Genomic DNA, 17418 nt, shown 5'->3' with positions numbered 1-17418 from the left:
GTGGTCTATTCAGCAAAATAGTCTTTTCTTCACTTATGGTCTTTAAAAACTGCTATTCTTACTGAACTCAGGGAAAAAAGCCTGTTGTGATCATGGGAAAATACAACAAAATCTATATGTAATATAACCTAGCTTTGCTAAAAATGCATGAATGCTTAGTAAGTAAGTGAAGTCGCTCAATCGTGTCCGACTCTTTGAGACCCCATGGACTGTAACCCACCAGGCTTCTCTGTCCATGGGATTCTCCAGGCAAGAATACTGGAGTGAGTTGCCATTTCCTTCTCCAGGGGATCTTCCCAACCCAGGAATCGAACCTGGGTCTCCTGCATTGCAGGCAGACACTTTAACCTCTGAGCCACCAGGGAAGCGGGAGACTATCTAAAGTGATAATAGAAACATCAAATATGTATCATTAATAACATTGCCATTGAATTACTAAATGTATGCATATGCTGTCAATTTTTAAGTAAAAGAAGGCAAGTAACAGTCAATCCTAAAGGAAATCAACCCTGAATATTCATTGGAAGGATGGATGCTGAAGCTGAAGCTCCAATACTTTGACCATCTGATATGAAGAGCCAACTCATTAAGACCCTGATGCTGGGTCTTATTATTATCAGATATAATAAAGTTTGAAGGCAGGAGGAGAAAGGGATGACAGAGGACAAGATGGCTGGATGACATCACTGACTCAATGAACGTGAGTTTAAGCAAACTCGGGGAGATGGTGAAGGACAGGGAAGCCTGGCGTGCTGCAGTCCATGGGGCTGCAAAGAGTTGGACATGGCTAAGCGACTGAACAATAACAACAAGAGTTCCACATCTATGAAAAAGTGGTCATCACACAATATTGAATTTTTGATAACTGGAATGATAATTTATAAAATAAAATGCAAGAAGCTAAGGAAAGTAGAAATGCATTAAAGGAAGATTAAGCACACACAATTTTGGAAATAATGAATTAAGGATATCATTATTTACTGACTAAAATGGGTAAACTATAAAAATCTTCTATAGGACTCTAATGTACTTCAACCATTTGACCTCAATAGATTTTTCAGAAATAATAAAATGCCAAATCTTATCCTAAAATCCTAAATTCATAAAGAAGTGACAGCATACTAAAATTATGCATGCTTCCTAACTCAGTGTATGATGATGGTTATGGACGTCTAGTTTTCTGATCTTACATTCAGAATTGAGTTAGTGAGAGCCCATAATAATCTGGTGTAGATGTGACTCCATTCTTGTGAGAAACGGAGTCTTGAAGGACTATATGCAAAGTGGATTTTTTCTTTTTCATATATTCAGACATATTTTATTACATTAAAATAGTTCCCTATTTATTACTAAAAGTATCTAAATCAATTTGTAAGATGAGTTTCTTAGATATAAGATAAATGTCTTCATTCCACTTACATGCTTCCTGTTGAAATTCATTTCTCCATCCTTCATGTTTCAAACAAGTCTTCCATCTCTATGAATATGCAGCCCCACCATTTTATAATCTCTCTGAATGTACCTTGATTTTCTTGCCTATGTATTCCCTAGTGGAGTAGTCTTAGTCAGAGGCACACACCAGAATTTTCCTGAAAGTTTTTTTTTTTTTTAAAAACACACAGGCCAGGTACTCATATTGGACATACTGAATCAAGAGAAGAAAATGGAGAGTACATTTTGTAAAGGTTTTCAGATGATTCCGATCAGCTGACCTTTGCTTAAGAACTAAAGACAGCTCTTGTCTAGCACTGCTAAGAAAGGTGTTTAAGAAATGATTAGGGGAATAGACTCTTCTACAATGTCCTAAAATGGTCCACCTGTGAGGTCCAATTTAAGGCCTCTGTATTCCTCATTCTTCTTGTATATGCCTGTCTCTATTGTTCATTACTGCTTATGAATTTATTTTTAATTAATAAAATAAAAAAAATTTGGCATACATTGACTTGAATCCTCCATGGGTGCACATGTGTCCCCATCCTGAACCCCCCTCCCACCACCCTCCCCACCCCATCCTTCTGGGTCACCCCAGTGCACCAGCCCTGAGTACCCTGTCTCATGCATCTCTGTGTGTGTATGTGCTAAGTCACTTCAGTGGTGTCCGACTCTTTGCAACCCCATGGACTATAGCCTTCCAGGCTCCTCTGTCCATGGGGTTCTCCAGGCAAGAATACTGGAGTGGGCTGCCATTTCCTTCTCCACAGGGTCTTCCTGACCCAGAGATCAAACCTGCATCTCTTAGGTCTCCCGCATTGGCAGATGGGTTCTTTACCACTAGCGCCATCTGGGAAGCCCACAAGTCTCTCTCTGCTCTTACATATTGTTATTATCATTCTACAGGATAATCCTCCCCATTTTATCCTGCCATGTTTCCTCTAGGGAGAAAAGATGAACTACTTAAATAGGGGCTACCTTGCATTTCTTAATATCATCTTCTTCCACCATTCAAGTTCTCTATATCACACTTTCTATTTCTTTCTAGCACTTTTTAAAATTTATTTTGTGTATTGTTTCCTTGGTTACTATGTGTTTCTCTTTAATAGAATGTAAAGACCTTAAAAATAAGGACAGTATGACTAATTTAAAGTTCTAACCCAATATCTAGTTCTCAAAATATACTTGATGAATAAATGAACTACCTAGAGGACTGATTTTTGCACATATATCAATGTATGTTGTAATTATATACTGTGTTTACTCAGTTCCCACTGTATCAAATCATTTATGACTTTCAGTCCCATCTTCTGGTCCTTGCTCTGGAAGAGTCATCATGTGAAGGATACAAAGAGCAAGAAATTTTATTTCATTCTGTCAAATTAAAATGATCAAGTTCATTTAAGGTCTCTTTTTGAAGGACCTAGAAATTACATACTCTTTAGAGTGGATATTTTGAAGATGAAAAGTAGAAAATTATAGACATCTAAATGGAGCTAATGTATCTGTTAATACTATATGAAGTGTTGCTTATATTTTAGAGAATTTCTTTTTTTTTTTTTTTAACTTTTATTTGCATTTATTTTCTGCAGCATTTATTCCCGGGCCATAAGTTTTTGTTTCTTCAGTTTCTTCTGGGATATCTTTTTCTTCTGTGCAACCTCCTCTTCTGGTTTAGGAACAATCTGTTCTTTTTCAGTAAGGATCATCTCAATGTGGCAGGGAGAGCTCATGTAGGGGTTGATCCGACCGTGAGCTCTGTAAGTCCTGCGCCGCATCTTGGGGACTTTGTTCACTTGGATGTGCTCAATGACCAGAGAATCTACATCTAAGCCCTTAAGTTCAGCATTACTCTCTGCATTTTTGAGCATGTGTAGTAAAAATTCAGCACTCTTTTTGGGCCACCGACCCTGCGTCCAGCCCCACTGTTTGGCCTGTGCACACCTACCAACTACACCATTGTAACGACGGAATGGCACACATTGCTTCTTTAAAGTGACATCCTTCAGATACTTGGTGGCTTTTCGGATATGCATACCCTTTATGGCCTGGGCAGTCTCACGAGTGTTCTTAAAGTGAACACGAAGATTTGAACCTCTTGATTTGCATGATTTTGTGGGGTTTTCTGGGTCGAGTGAATAGCGCACCATTTTTAAGGGTCAGCTCAGGCCGCTTACTGGAAAAGGAAGTATTTTAGAGAATTTCTTAATTTTAGTTTGGGAGTTCATGTGTTGACTCATAAAAATGACCATGATGTAATATTTACTCAGACCCTGACACTATTTGTAAAATTTCAAGATCAGCTATATGAACAAAAACTAATTCTACTGTGGGTTCTATAGAGTATCTTTTAGCAGAGTCAAAGTGAGTTGCTTTCCACTCTACATATAAAATATCATCAGGCTCTAGATACTAGGAACCAAAAGAGTGTGTGACTGGCTAGGAACATTTGCCTTTGGGGCTACCTTTAATATCAAACCAATGAGGGAATCATCAGTTTATTAGGATAAAAAGAGTTGCTTCTTTTTCTTTTTTTTTTATTTTTCCTTTAAAAAATATGGAACGCTTCACGAATTTGCGTGTCATCCTTGCGCAAGGGCCATGCTAATCTTCTCTGTATCGCTCCAATTTTAGTATATGTGCTGCCGAAGCGAGCACAAGAGTTGCTTCTTTACTTGGGTTTTTTGAAATTGCTCCTCCTGGTCTCAACTTAGCAATCAGAATGTAAAGAATCCCACACTTCCATGGGGTTGGTTTCCTTCTCAAGCATATATTCCTGAATGCCATGAGTCATCAAGGGGTGCTGCCTTTGTGATGCAACTATTATGACACTCCATGATATCCTGTGATGCACTATAATGTCAAAATGCTTAATCTTAATGTAAAGTGGGTACAAAGTTCATGACTTGAAAACACTGGAGGAGGTTACTGATCACTTACTCTGTGAGTAGCTACATTTCTAAGGGTCACTTAGTTCTTCAGTATGATTAATATAATGTAACTATCACAATGTTAAGGTTAATGATATTTAATAACAGTCAAGTTTATTAATTTATTGTGTATTCACTACAAGCAGGATCTGTGTTATTGTTTATGTATTTTATTTAATCTGCTTAACAGCATGTGGGTATCTTTATTCTTATTTTCAGATGAGGAATCCAGAGTCTTTCAGATATTAGGTAATTTACTATATGGTGGAATTTGTATATGAAAACTCAATTGGTTTGAATCTCATGTTCATACCAAGCACTCAGTCCCTATGATGCTATGTTTTGTTCCACCCCAATGTAAATTATCACCCTCTAAATTTCCAACTGGAAAAAGACAAAACAATTTCCAATGTAAAGAGCCCACTTTCACTTCAAAGTGAAACACTTTTGATGATAGGTGTATTCACCTCAATAAGAAGAAGGGCTTCCCTGGTGGCTCAGCTGATAAAGAATCCACCTGCAATGCAGGAGACCTGGGTTCGATCCCTGGCTCGGGAAGATCCCTGGAGAAGGGAAAGGCTACCCACTCCAGTATTCTGGCCTGGAGAATTCCATGGACTGTATAGTCCATGGGGTCGCAAAGAATCAGACACGACTGAGCGACTTTAACTTTCACTTTTACTTTCAATAAGAAGGAAGAGTAAGAAGAGAGGAAGAGAAGGACTAGAACAAAATTAAAACCTATGAGAGCAGAAAGATATACCAGTCTAGGCAACAATCTGCATGCTAAACAAAATCTCCACCATCTTTTGAAATCTGCTGGTAAGAATGTGAGTCTCTCTGAATCACAGTCACCTCATCCACCAAAAAAAGATGACCATGCAGGCCCCTGCTTCACCCTGGAATGGGCAGGGTCATCTTTCTCATCTGATTTCCACTCTCGGTCACACCTAGTCTTCAGGTATTCTTTTCATTTACACTTGCTTCTGGGAAGACCATTGAGTGACCTCTCCATCTTTCCACAATGCTTTCCGTGATACACAGAACAAAACTAAACTGTATCCTGGTTTTTCGTGGCACTCAATCCTTCTTATCTGATATAACAGAACTACTTTGCTCTGCATCTGACTTTTACCTCCTTGAGCTACTGCGAACTGGTCATCGTTTAATTATCTCCCTGCATAAAACAGAAAACAAGTGAAATACACAAAATATGCTCTCAACAAATGTCCAATAGGAGCAAAGACATGAGTCATGACTCTTTATTTTATCCTACTAAATGTATAGTACTATTTAGCCTACATCATTATGACATGTCATTAAAAAATATGCAACTTTTAAAAAGTTTCCCAGAACTAGGACACATGCCACTGTGACCCACATTCCTAAAAAGAACTATTTTACTGGAACAGTCACAGAAGAGATAGGTACCTTCAGGACAAAGAAATACTTAGAACAATGCTTTTTTTTCTTCTTCAAGTCATGAAAAATCAAGTTCTGGAGTTGTCGCCACATTGAAGTTAGTCAAATTAATCAACTCTTTCCCTCTCTCTTCACTTTATCTACTTGTCATGATTAAAATGCCCTGCTAGGTTCTAAATGGACTCTCAAAGCTGGCCCATTCTGTCTTGGGATTCCAGAAGAAAATCTTGGCCACCACTCTTCATCCAATGCCAATATGCTATCAGCAGAGATTATTCCTTTAGGTTAAATATTATTCTCCGGTAGAAATTCTCTTTTCAAAGAGAAGTTTAGTCTAAATCCCTTTATCGGAGTGGAAAGAGAGTTTAAGAGTGAGATGAGGTTGAAGATGAATCTATCTGGCTCCTGCCATGACCAGCTGTGTGAAGTCCTCCCTGCCTTGTAAAGCTGACATTTGTCCCTCTTGTAAAACAGGGAAAATGATACTTAGACCTCCCTAGGTTTTGAGTGAGGTGGTATTGGTAATATTTTTAGTGTATTGTTCTGCCAAAAAAAAAAAAAATCAATAAATAATAACTTTGACAAGGACGGGTCCTGGGCCGCAAAAAGAAATTGGACAGGAGGTGGTTGGAAATTCTGACCACATCACAGTAGTGGGTGGGGAAGGGCCCCCGAGTGAGATAAGGTAAATAAAGCAGCTTGTCATAGGAGGTGGGCTCTGTAGTCATATTATGACCGTTATTGTTAAAGACATCGGGCCATTGTTAAGTCACTCCTGATCTTAAGGTACTTTAACATTTTAAAATGGATTTTTTTTTTCCTAGTTAATTCCTGTCTGTGGTAACATTACGATCAACCAAAGTATATTAGGAGGATTTTCAGATAGGTTGAAAGTCCGGGACTTTTGAATGTCAGCTCCTAGCTCCCAAACTCCACTCCCGTCCCTTGTATGGATCTGGTAATTTTTTTTTTTTCAGCTTGCAGCAAGAAGTCTAATTTTCACTTCCTTCCAGCGGCTCTCTGCGCTCCCGGGAGGTGGGGCGCCTGGCATCCGTGTGTGGTTTTGGGGTAGTAACCTCTTCCCGGGAGGCCGCCCGCCCCCACCCTCCGCGGCGGAGTGACGTCACGGGCGATGCCCGGGGCCGCCCGGCCTATAAAGCGGCAGGTGCGCGCAGCACCTCCGGAATGTTCGCACACCTGGCGCCCGAGCCCGAGCCCAGGGAGCCCGCGCCCAGGGATCCCGAGGCGAGCTCCAGGAGCTGCCTCCAGCGCCCCAGGCTGGCCGGGCCTGCGAGCTCGGCCACGCGGCCCCCCGCGTCCCAGCTCTCGGCCACCACCGCCTCTTCCCGCCCGCAGCTCCCGGCCGAGTTGCCCCAGAGACCGCGACGCCGCCGCTCCGAGGGACCAATGAGAGCCTCGCTGCTGCCGCTGGCGCCGGTGGTGCTGTCCCTCCTCGTCTTCGGCTCAGGTGAGGACATCCCGGCTCTGAGCTGCCCGGAGCTTCTCCCGCCGCGGCCAAACCGGTCGCCCCTTGGATTTTGCTGATGCTTCTCCAACCGCCCCCCCCCCCCACCCCGGGTGTCCCCCGGTCCGGTGGGAGGTAATCCACATACCGGCCCCTCCTATGGAGGCAGAGAAGAGGCCGGGTGTCTTAGAGGTTCCAGGCCAGCAGGAGGGTGCCTGAGAATCTTTGTACTCTCACTTTAGTCCAGAGGAGGGAGAGCTTAGAGATCCTGTGATCCAGACCCTTCCTTTGACAGATAAACAGAGGTCCAGAGCGGTAAAGTGATTTCCCGAGATCTTGGAGAAGAGTAGAGTCCCAGACCTAGGAGTTCTACCTCCTACCTAAATTCTCCATCTCCTCTGTCAAGTGATTTTCTTTTGACCATTCTAGAGGGCCTGGCATCGTCCCAGGGAGAAGTTCCACTTAAAAGCACCACTCTGACACTGTTTTGAGACCTAAAGAATGCGCCTGCCAAGCAGGAGACGCGGGTTCGAGCCCTACTTTGGGAAGATCCCCTGGAGAAGGAAAGGATAACCCACTTCAGTATTGTTGCCTGGAAAATTCCGTGAACAGAGGAGCCTGGCAGTCCACGGGGTCACAACATAGTCCTACATGATTTAGCCGCTAAACAACAAAGGATAAAGCAGGGGCTTGAAACTGGCCCCCAAGTCCTACCTAGTCCCTAGTTTCTTCTCTAAGTGAGAGCAATAATAAGAAACAATGACACTAAGAAAATTTATTAACAACTACTATTCATATTACTTTTTACATTTGATACGCATACTGTTTTTTAAAAGGTAAGCATGTGTTAAGAAGATACTGGATTGATCTCTAGAATCTGTTTATTAAAATGGAACAGGTAACATTCTATTCTATATATGAAGTTATGGTCATATTTAGATGTTGCCCCTTAAATAATTATATTAAATGTTAAATAATTATTTTACATTAATTTGCCTATTTGGTGGGTTTTTGATGTGGAAATTAATGTAGATTATCTGTGGAAAAGAAAACCTAAATGAAAGAAGCTCTGTAATTGGGACAGCTGAGTTTCCTTGTCGGCAGAGTACGAAGCAGCTTTCATAAGTGACTCAGTCACAAACAACAACACATGTGCAGTCACTGCTTTGAAGATAAACATTCCTCCCGAACAGAATTGACTGGAGAGAACAGTCACCCCGCTTTACTTTTTCTTTTCTCCTCTTATTCTCGCTCCCATAGCCCATTATACTGCTGGATTAGACGTCAATGACACCTACTCTGGAAAAGGGGAACCATTTTCTGGGGACCACAGTGCCGACAGATTTGAGGTGACCTCAAAAAGTGAGATTTCCTCTGCAAGTGAAACGCCTCCTGGTGGCGAACTGTCCTCGGGGATCGACTATGACTATTCAGAAGAGTATGATAATGAACCACAGATATCTGGCTACATTGTAGATGATTCAGTCAGAGGTAAGTAGAGGATAAGATGACAGTATAGCCTATAAGATATGTGGTTTGTATGAGCAAAGCTGCTTCAAAAGAAAAGCCTCTCCAGGATCTTCCAGTGGCTTTCTTGTGTGTATGACTGTTGTGCATCCCGCTAGTTAAGCTGGAAACTCAAATAGAGCTTTTAGTGGGCACAACCTTTGTGTCTGGAGCTCTAACAAACGTTTCATGTCTGGTAAGTCTAATCTTCACAACTTTATGAGGTAGGAATTGTTATCATTTTACAGATGTGATAACTGAAGCTTAAGAAGGTTAAGCATTTTGCCCAAAGTTCCACAGCCAGATGAGAAACTCCAATCTGTTGGATTTCAGATACTCTGCCACATGACCACTCCCCCATGTGAGAAACCAATATAGACATCAACCAATCCCATATGCTTTATATCTCAGCTTTTATAGCCACTCCCCACCACCATTTTTCTCTAAATAACTGCAGTTGGACTCAAATAGGGCTTCGCTCATAGCTCAGTTGGTGAAGAATCTGCCTGCAGTGCAGGAGACCCAGGTAAGGGAACAGAAAGATGTAATGGGAAAAGAATGATTGAATCTTAGCCACTGTGTATTGTGTTGCGAGATTGGTAATAATAATAGTAATATCACTTTCTGGAAATATTAAAGAACAAATATGCATGGATTTTATATCACTAACATCTCTGTTTAACCCCAAATCTCATTTGTCAGTTAAATAATAGTGACCTACAATTTCTTCTCTTCTGCTATTATCTGATTTTTCAAAAAGAGCATTTACTTAAAATGAGGGTACCAGGGTAAGAGGTCACTATTGTTCATTACTCTCATATTACTTTGGAGTTTGAGGGCAGACAAGGTCATCAGTAAATCAGATCTAAATATCCTAGGAGCATCCATTATGAAGGCAGGGTTTAAAGCGTCTTCTTTCCTGATCTTAGTTTCCCTGACTCCTCCCCTCTGTCTAGCTCCCAGAACTGGTGAAGGAATAGCAAGTGATAACATGAAGACAATGGCAGGTGGGAAAAGTTTTATCAAATACTCCATTTTCCTCCCTTGCTCCACACCTCCTTTATGTGCTTTTACATAACGTGGGAAAGGGGTCCATCTCTAATTCTTATTTTGGGAGGGGGATGAGATGAGACCATTAAGACTATAGAAATTTTTCTCTTAAAGATGTTTCAAGTTAGGATTTCGTAAGACCAAATGAATTGATGGTGATGAATGAAAATGGCTAGGGGCCAAAATTAGAATGCACTGTAAAATACAGTGAAAATTGAGCCATGAAGATAATGTCTATTGTAGCACTTCAGCATAGTGACTGTCTCTGTTTAAAATGTGTAATGTATCTGATAAAGTGCTGTAATATCAATTTAAAATGTTTCTGTTAGAGGAACTGTTCTAATTTGGGGTACTTTTCTTATCTTCAGAGGGAAGTTTCAACACAAAAATTGCATAGCCACCTATTAAGCGTTGCTCCTAGTTTGACTATTATTAATGTTGATATAATAACTGCTAAAATACTCAAAGTATTTGATTTTTCATTACCTTGATCACAGGGCTCCAGCTTTGCTACCCTCCCTTATGTTTCTGGAGTTCTCTATTTACTGGGCACTGCAGAACCATTATGACTAACTTTATTATGACTTTATGACTCTTTTCTCTGGGCTCACTAAATACTTGCTCAGATAAACCTATGCAGAGATTAGTAAGATGAAATTCACAGCTCTAACATAGAAGCTCCTCCTTCCTATATTTAATGTGTGAGTAAACTATACCCTGCATAGCTATGACACTGAACAAAGGTTTCTGTGACTCTGAAGAGCTAGGATGAAGCCATGAAGCATCAAGTACAAATATTTCTGGACTCCTATTTTTCAAATAGATTGATCACAGAAATTAGCCCCCAGAAGGTATCAATTAATTATAACCTGTTGTAATCGGGAAGTTGAAGAAAGTTAACTCTACTGTATAATTCTCAGTTTTCTTCACCTCAGGTAATACACACCAATTCCCAACTATGATAGCACAAGACTGATATGAGTAAAAAAAAATCATCAAATATACTCAAACCCCACTTTAATTAATGGAACTGAGCTTTTCCAAGAGAAAACAGAATATAATCGAGTATTAATAGGCTTTAACATCCCAGCACTGCCATTTTCTAGCTACTGTCTTAATATAATTTACTTGTCTTTCCTCGACTCCACTTTTTCTCATCTGTATCATATGGATAGTAACAATACATTCAACTGTGATTTGGGTTTAATTAAATTAATGCTTGTTACCAAGAACCTGGTATGTATTAGAAGTAGAAACAAATGTTTAAAATATTTCATGGATTTTCCTAGACAAGTAACTCCTATTATTCCTGTTATCAGTAATAATAATACTGACACAAATAAATCAAAATATGTTTTTAAGCTAATAAAATAACAAATGTGTTCAAATTCTAAATGCCACATAATACAGATATTGTCTTTGTTCGATTATTGTATATGAGTTATATTAAAAAATGAGACCGATACGGCTGTTATCCCTGTGAACTTTCATTGCTAGGACATTTTTCTCTCATGTCTTCCAAATGGTCTTCCACATAAAGAGAGACTGCTGTTAATAAATCTTTTCTTTTCCGTTTTATTTTTTTAGTTGAACAGGTAGTTAAGCCTAAGACAAACAAAACGGAAAGTGAAAAGACTTCAGATAAACCCAAGAGAAAGAAAAAGGGAGGCAAAAATGGGAAAAATAGAAGAAACAGAAAGAAGAAAAATCTGTGTGACACAGAATTTCAAAATTTCTGCATTCATGGAAAATGCACATTTTTAGAGCAACTGGAAACAGTATCATGCCAGTAAGTTACCCTAAATCATGTGGAATTCTATATTTCTAACACTGTGTCTGAAACCCCTAGTTGCAGAAAACCATTTGCTTTTTTTCAATGTATAAACCAAGAGTTGGCAAACTTCCTTAACGAAGCAGATATGAAATATTTTGGGTGTTGTGGGTCAAGATTATGTATGGTTATCATATAACCAATTAAAACATGGCCATTTAAACCTGTGGGAAAAAAACAAAAACAAAAACATTTCTCGGCTTACATGCTATAAAAGACCTAGCAAATGGCCGGATTTGACCCGTGGGCCATAGTTTGCTGAACCCTGGTGGAAACCATCATTTTGCAATATGTATTTTACAAAACCTCTTGATAAAAAAGGAACTAAAGTAGTTTTCACTTAATGTTGTTCTTGCTTCCTTCCCCCTAAAAGCTGCTAGCACGTTAAATGGTAGTGGAATGTGTTAGCTGCATAACTAGCCACTGAATTCATCAGTTGGTCATACAAGGAGTACAAAGAATGAAAAGGCGTGTCTTCCTGGAATATCACACCCAGACTAATCTCAACTTGTTCTTATACTAATAGACCTTAGGCTCGAATGCATTCTACATCTCCTCATTTTGAAATACTAATAAATGTCTGGACTGATTTTTTGAATGCTAGAATTAATGATGGTTTGTGATCTGGAAAGTGAACATAAAATTTATTGGAATCTTTTCAGTGATTATAATTTTAAAATGTGGGTTTGCAGATGTTATACAGAGTACTTTGGTGAACGATGTGGGGAAAAGTCCATGAAAACTCAGAGTCTGGTCGACAGCGATTTATCAAAAATTGCTTTAGCAGCTATAGCTGCTTTCGTCTCTGCCATGACCTTCACAACTATTGCTGTTGTTATTACAATCCTGTAAGTAAGGCATGTCTTTAAAATCCCTAATAAAGTAATGCCAGGTTGATTTTTTTTCAGCATTTTTATCTTAATGTGGTATCATATTTTATGTGAGTTATTCTATTAGTGGTACGTGATATTTGGCCATATCTTTACACTTTATTGACAGTTCACAGAATATGGTTAAATGTATTCCTTTGACCACCATTGACACTTAATATATGAACCCCTTTTCTTGAACTTAAACATTGATGGTTTTGTTTCATGTTATATGTCTACTCATGACTATTTCCGAATCTCAGATTGCTGATAACTTCTATTAGTATATTAAGCGTAAGCAAGCTTCCCAGAAGCTAATTAAGACCTAGGTTGTCAGAGACATTACTTTGATACTAAAAATTCACAAAGAGCTTCAAACCAGGAGCCGAGAAAAGATATGTCTTCTGCTTCTGTCAGAATGCAAAATTCTGAGTTAGGAATTTGATAGCATGGTACTGACTTTTTAGAGCTTATGCCTATTTTGTTATTGTCAAATGCAGTATGGGAATTCAATTACTAAAAAAACAAAAACAAAAACAAAATATTTCCTCCATATGGCATGGCGTAGGAAGCAGGGACAATTCTATTACTGTTTCATTCTAGCAGTATCTTCCCTGTGCTCATAATAACAGATCACTTACTTCACTTCATGACCAATGAATGTTAGAACTAGACTGTCCTAGGTAGTAGCCACTGGTGGGTATGTAAAAATGGCATTGTCTGTCAAACAAAAGTCAGTAGATTAAGGAGCTTGGGGGAGGGTGTGAATGGCTCTGTAATGACTCATGTGCTACTGGAGCTTGGGAAAAGCAAGACTCATTATTCTAATTTTAGGTCTTGGTAAATTACTTTTAACAACTGGATTGTATACATGATCTACTACTCTTGCCATTCAGGAAACAAGGGGTTATCTTCTGGCATTGTTTACTATTATTTTAAATTCAGATCAGCTAATGATAAAATGCCAGGTAAAACACAATTTTATGATGCACGTCAAGTTTGATGTGTGGTTTAAATTTGTTTTGCACATCTGAGAAATTATTTCGGTCTGTTGGTACCTCAAGCCCGATATGATATGCAAGTGTGTTTAGGAAAAATACACTCAGACACCATTATTATTTGACACAGAATTACAGAAGAAGAAACTGCCAGTTAGGGAAGATGTTTTGAAAGAATTATTCAAAAACTCATAATTATTCAAATTGAAATATTTAATAATCCTTTGGAAAAGTATGGAAAAACTTTGGTATGTTTTCCTTTTCTCTTGTATTCTTCCCTGTATTTGAAACACATGGCAAATACCAGCCTAAGACACAGTTGCTACTTTTTCAAAATTGAAATCAGTTTTTTCCCAAACATCACAACAAAAGTTCTTAAGATTTTAATAATAATATTTAGTAGATTAAAAAGCCAATAAAAATTGAATTGCTTGAACAACACTAAAACATTTCAGACCATTGAGTTTTTTGGTATCAGGTGGCAATAAATAAAATTAGAAATATTTATTATATTTAGAAATAAAATCAATTTGTTTTTAAGCCTGTTTAAAAAAAAAAAAAACAAGCATTTACATTAGTTTGTGCAAGCATACAGCCCTTTTATGGTAAAGCTATACTATCTTCTTCCAGTTGTACCTGAAATTGTGCTGTTTTGGGGGAAAATATGGATGTGTTTCATGCCTTCTAAAAGTTTGCATCCCAATGGACATTTGTTTAAATCTCAGTACTTTGGGAATATGGTTATATAAAGTCAACATAAAGATTCCCTCAAAAGAACACTGGTGATAATTTTTAGCTGGGTTTAGTTTTGGGTTTGGTGGAGTGGTTCCGTAAGTGTATAGTGGTCCATAAGGACTCATGAAAGAAATTCTCTGTGCTTGTGAAAGCCCAGTCAATATATACATGAATAGAACCTTGATGACAGTAGAATCTCTTGTTCTCTGAAGGCTTCGAAGACGATACCTCAGGGGATATGAAGGTGTCGCTGAAGAACGAAAGAAACTTCGACAAGAAAATGGAAATGCACATGCTGTAGCATAACTGAAGGTATTATTGCAGGTTTGAGTTTTAAAAGCTATCTTTAAATAATATTTTACAATTTAAAAAATATAACGTCTATTATCTGAAGGAAAATGAGAAAAGCACGTTTTCTTAATAGTACACTATGAACATTGGCTACACAGAAGTGTTATTCTTTCAGCTTGAGTTGCAGTTCCATACTGAGAATGGAGCATGTCCTTACTATTCTAAGGGGTAGAAAAATGAAGGAGACACAAATTCTGTTCTCAAAGAGCTTAGTGTTTTGAAGATAGAAAAAAATGCCAGAAACAAGAATATCAGGGGGAGTAAAATATATGTCATAAAAAAGGAACTAATGGAATATGAAGAGTTTCCAGTGAAGGAGAGAGAGAATCCAGTGGGCTGCATTTAGGGAACAGAAAAAGATGCGATGGAGGATGGCATTGGAAGTGAGCCTCAAAGAACTGATGAGAGTGGGACAAGTGATTATAAGTGGAAAGGAAGATCGATAGTGTGAGATGGGCTAGATTATTCTAGAAAGGTTTGAAAGATGATCTAGTTCAAATGGTGTTGGAGAAGATAAGGTTAAACTGATAGGCTGAGCTCACATGGTGGAGAGCCAACATTAGGGCAGCTGCATTATAAATGTGAGGAAGTAGAAACATCAGTGGGATATCCTTACACAGAAAAGAAGTAGGAATGGAGGGGACTCACACTTGAGAGGAACTTGGTTAGTGTACAGATTGCAGTTCTTCTTTTTTTTTTTTTTAATTTTGTAAAGAGAGAGAGCTGAGCATGTTGTATGGAGAAAATATGGAGAGGGATGTTTCATTGATAACTAAAGTCAACAGCTGATGAAACAAACTTCCAGAGGAAGAGGGGAGGCAAGGAGATCAAGGAGACTCTTAATGTCAGTCAAAAGAAGGAACTCCATTTCCTCAGACATTTTGGAAAGAGGTCAACATCCTTAAGTTATTGGGTTGGCCAAAAAGTATGTTAGGATTTTTCCTTACAATCTTACAGAAAAACTCGAATGCACTTTTTGGCCAGCCCAATATTATTTTCTGCCTTCAATTGCTTTAAGAATTACTTGAGATACTTGCTAAATATGCATATTTCTATGCATTCCATTTTTTATTAACATTCCAGATGCTTGGAGAACACTATCTTTAGCATTGGTTAAGAACAGGCATTACGTTCTGAGCCTATTACAGAATTAGCTCAGTAAGTCATGAAATAGATAATTATCCATGCCAATGCAATACTCAATACTTATTCATCAAAAGTTATTAATGAATTGGCTTAATGTTCTGAAGCTAAAGTCACCAGCATGAATAAGAGTTTATTTTTGGTTGTTTAGTGCAATTGAAATTTCTCAAAGGAGGTCCAGAATGACTTTAGGAAAAGGAATACGCTGTGTTGGCACATTGCGGCTGCCTATTAACTGGTAGCTACTATTATTATGCCCTTGGTACTAATTATCCTAAATTAACTGTATGTCATAAATATACTGAGCCACTTAATCTTTGTTTTTAATTATGTCCGCTTCATAGATTGGTTAGGAAGACTATTTCTCATCACTATTCTCAGTGTTGCAGTTTTAATAAACAGAATTAGATGAAACAGGTTTGAACATATACAGTCTTCTACCCAAGTAAGCATATAACCAAAGCAGATGTGAAAGACAGATTCAAGTCAGAAGGGCTAGTTTGTCTCTAAAAAGCTTTTAGCACTTTCCACAAGACATCCTAGAAAAAAAAGAAAATTGGCAGAAATTCTGATAGATGATTATTCTTTGACCTTATCTCAAAGCTATGTTGGAATTGAGCTGTCTTTAACAGTTCATTTTATTTCCCAACAGGGTATCAGATCGGAGTCACTGCAAAGTCACAACTGCAAGTGATACATTGGTTCCTCTTTTCAGCGAATCCTAAGAAAACAGAACCTTTTCGTTCTGATGGTTTTAAACTTTCAATTGTCACTTATTTCTAAGTCTTATTTCTGTACATAAAGATGCATGGAGATAAAAAGTATTTTTTCAAGTTGTAAATAATTTATTTAATATTTAATGGAAGTGTATTTATTTTGCAGTTCATTAAACTTTTTTTTTAAGCAAACAGATTGAGAGTTTGAATATGACTTTTGAGATTGTAAGACTTTAGGGTATTTTTCTAACATTTAAATGATCATTTTAAAAGGAGTTCCTCCACCCTTCTTTTTTTTTTTTTTTACTGTTTTGATGTTTCTTTTCAAAACTTAACTGTTTTCTTAGAAAGTACTCTTAATGGGAAAATTATTAACTAGAGTCACTCAGTCCTCCTACAAATACTGATGTCCCAAACTGCTCTTTCTTATTCCACATAGAACTTATTGCAAATCGCATAAATTATAAAAGCTTCTAAAACCAACATGTGGCATAGCTTCTCTGTTACAGTAGACATAGATATTATAAAAGAGAGAAAATATATTGCCCATCATTATCATCACCATAAACAAGAAAGGAATAAGGTTTGAATATGGCCTTTTGCATGTGCCAGGAAGTATTTAGATTTGAGACTTCTTTCCCTAATATCATGACATAAATATATAAAGCATTTAAAACCCACTCTTCTTTTTCTGCACTCTTTTCTTACATTATTTTAAACAAATACTTGTATATTTCTGGTGAATGTTCTTTCAAAAGCATTAAGGTTGTGGAATGATTCAGTCATCCCTGGCTGGTCAACCAAGTTATCTGGGTGAAAAAATAACCTTTCTGTTGTGCAGGGTATATTTTGAGACTATTCACCAGTAATAAGCATATTTCCAGTAATCATCTCATGGAATTTCATGGATGAAAGGTGGCTCAAATATTAACACTTCCATCTGTCTCTAACATGCATGTGGTTGCTCAGTC

The 17418-nt window shown here is 38.1% G+C and overlaps 2 protein-coding genes and 2 non-coding genes across 4 annotated transcripts; 1 reads left to right on the top strand and 3 right to left on the bottom strand.

Moving 5' to 3' along the window:
• Positions 1-293: 293 nt before the first annotated feature.
• TRNAC-GCA (transfer RNA cysteine (anticodon GCA)) lies at positions 294-365 on the bottom strand. Its single transcript has one exon. It is a non-coding gene; the product is annotated as a tRNA-Cys (tRNA).
• Positions 366-3018: 2653 nt separating this feature from the next.
• On the bottom strand, positions 3019-3613 carry LOC133058510 (large ribosomal subunit protein uL22-like). Its single transcript, XM_061145204.1, has one exon. It carries the CDS (start codon positions 3579-3581, stop codon positions 3027-3029), a length of 555 nt encoding a protein of 184 aa, XP_061001187.1. The 5' UTR covers positions 3582-3613; the 3' UTR covers positions 3019-3026.
• A 369-nt stretch (positions 3614-3982) lies between these two features.
• Positions 3983-4089, bottom strand: LOC133058937 (U6 spliceosomal RNA). The gene has a single exon (XR_009693445.1). It is a non-coding gene; the product is annotated as a U6 spliceosomal RNA (small nuclear RNA).
• Positions 4090-6992: 2903 nt separating this feature from the next.
• On the top strand, positions 6993-16639 carry AREG (amphiregulin). The gene is made up of 6 exons (XM_061145787.1): positions 6993-7251; positions 8509-8739; positions 11392-11593; positions 12328-12483; positions 14450-14549; positions 16384-16639. Exons 1-5 carry the CDS (start codon positions 7191-7193, stop codon positions 14541-14543), a joined length of 744 nt encoding a protein of 247 aa, XP_061001770.1. The 5' UTR covers positions 6993-7190; the 3' UTR covers positions 14544-14549; positions 16384-16639.
• The last annotated feature ends 779 nt before the right edge of the window (positions 16640-17418 follow it).

This window comes from Dama dama, chromosome 6 (assembly GCF_033118175.1).
Source record: "Dama dama isolate Ldn47 chromosome 6, ASM3311817v1, whole genome shotgun sequence".
Taxonomy (NCBI): domain Eukaryota; kingdom Metazoa; phylum Chordata; class Mammalia; order Artiodactyla; family Cervidae; genus Dama; species Dama dama.
The sequence above is the reverse complement of the archived record's forward strand: the minus strand, read 5'-3'. Positions and strand labels throughout refer to the sequence as shown.

Bases quoted from the DNA above. Each gene is read 5' to 3' on its own strand.
- LOC133058510 (XM_061145204.1), bottom strand. From the start codon at position 3,581: ATGGTGCGCTATTCACTCGACCCAGAAAACCCCACAAAATCATGCAAA.
- AREG (XM_061145787.1), top strand. From the start codon at position 7,191: ATGAGAGCCTCGCTGCTGCCGCTGGCGCCGGTGGTGCTGTCCCTCCTC. The intron at 11,594-12,327 runs GTAAGTTACCCT...GTGGGTTTGCAG, and splicing joins CTGGAAACAGTATCATGCCA to ATGTTATACAGAGTACTTTG. The intron at 12,484-14,449 runs GTAAGTAAGGCA...TGTTCTCTGAAG, and splicing joins GCTGTTGTTATTACAATCCT to GCTTCGAAGACGATACCTCA.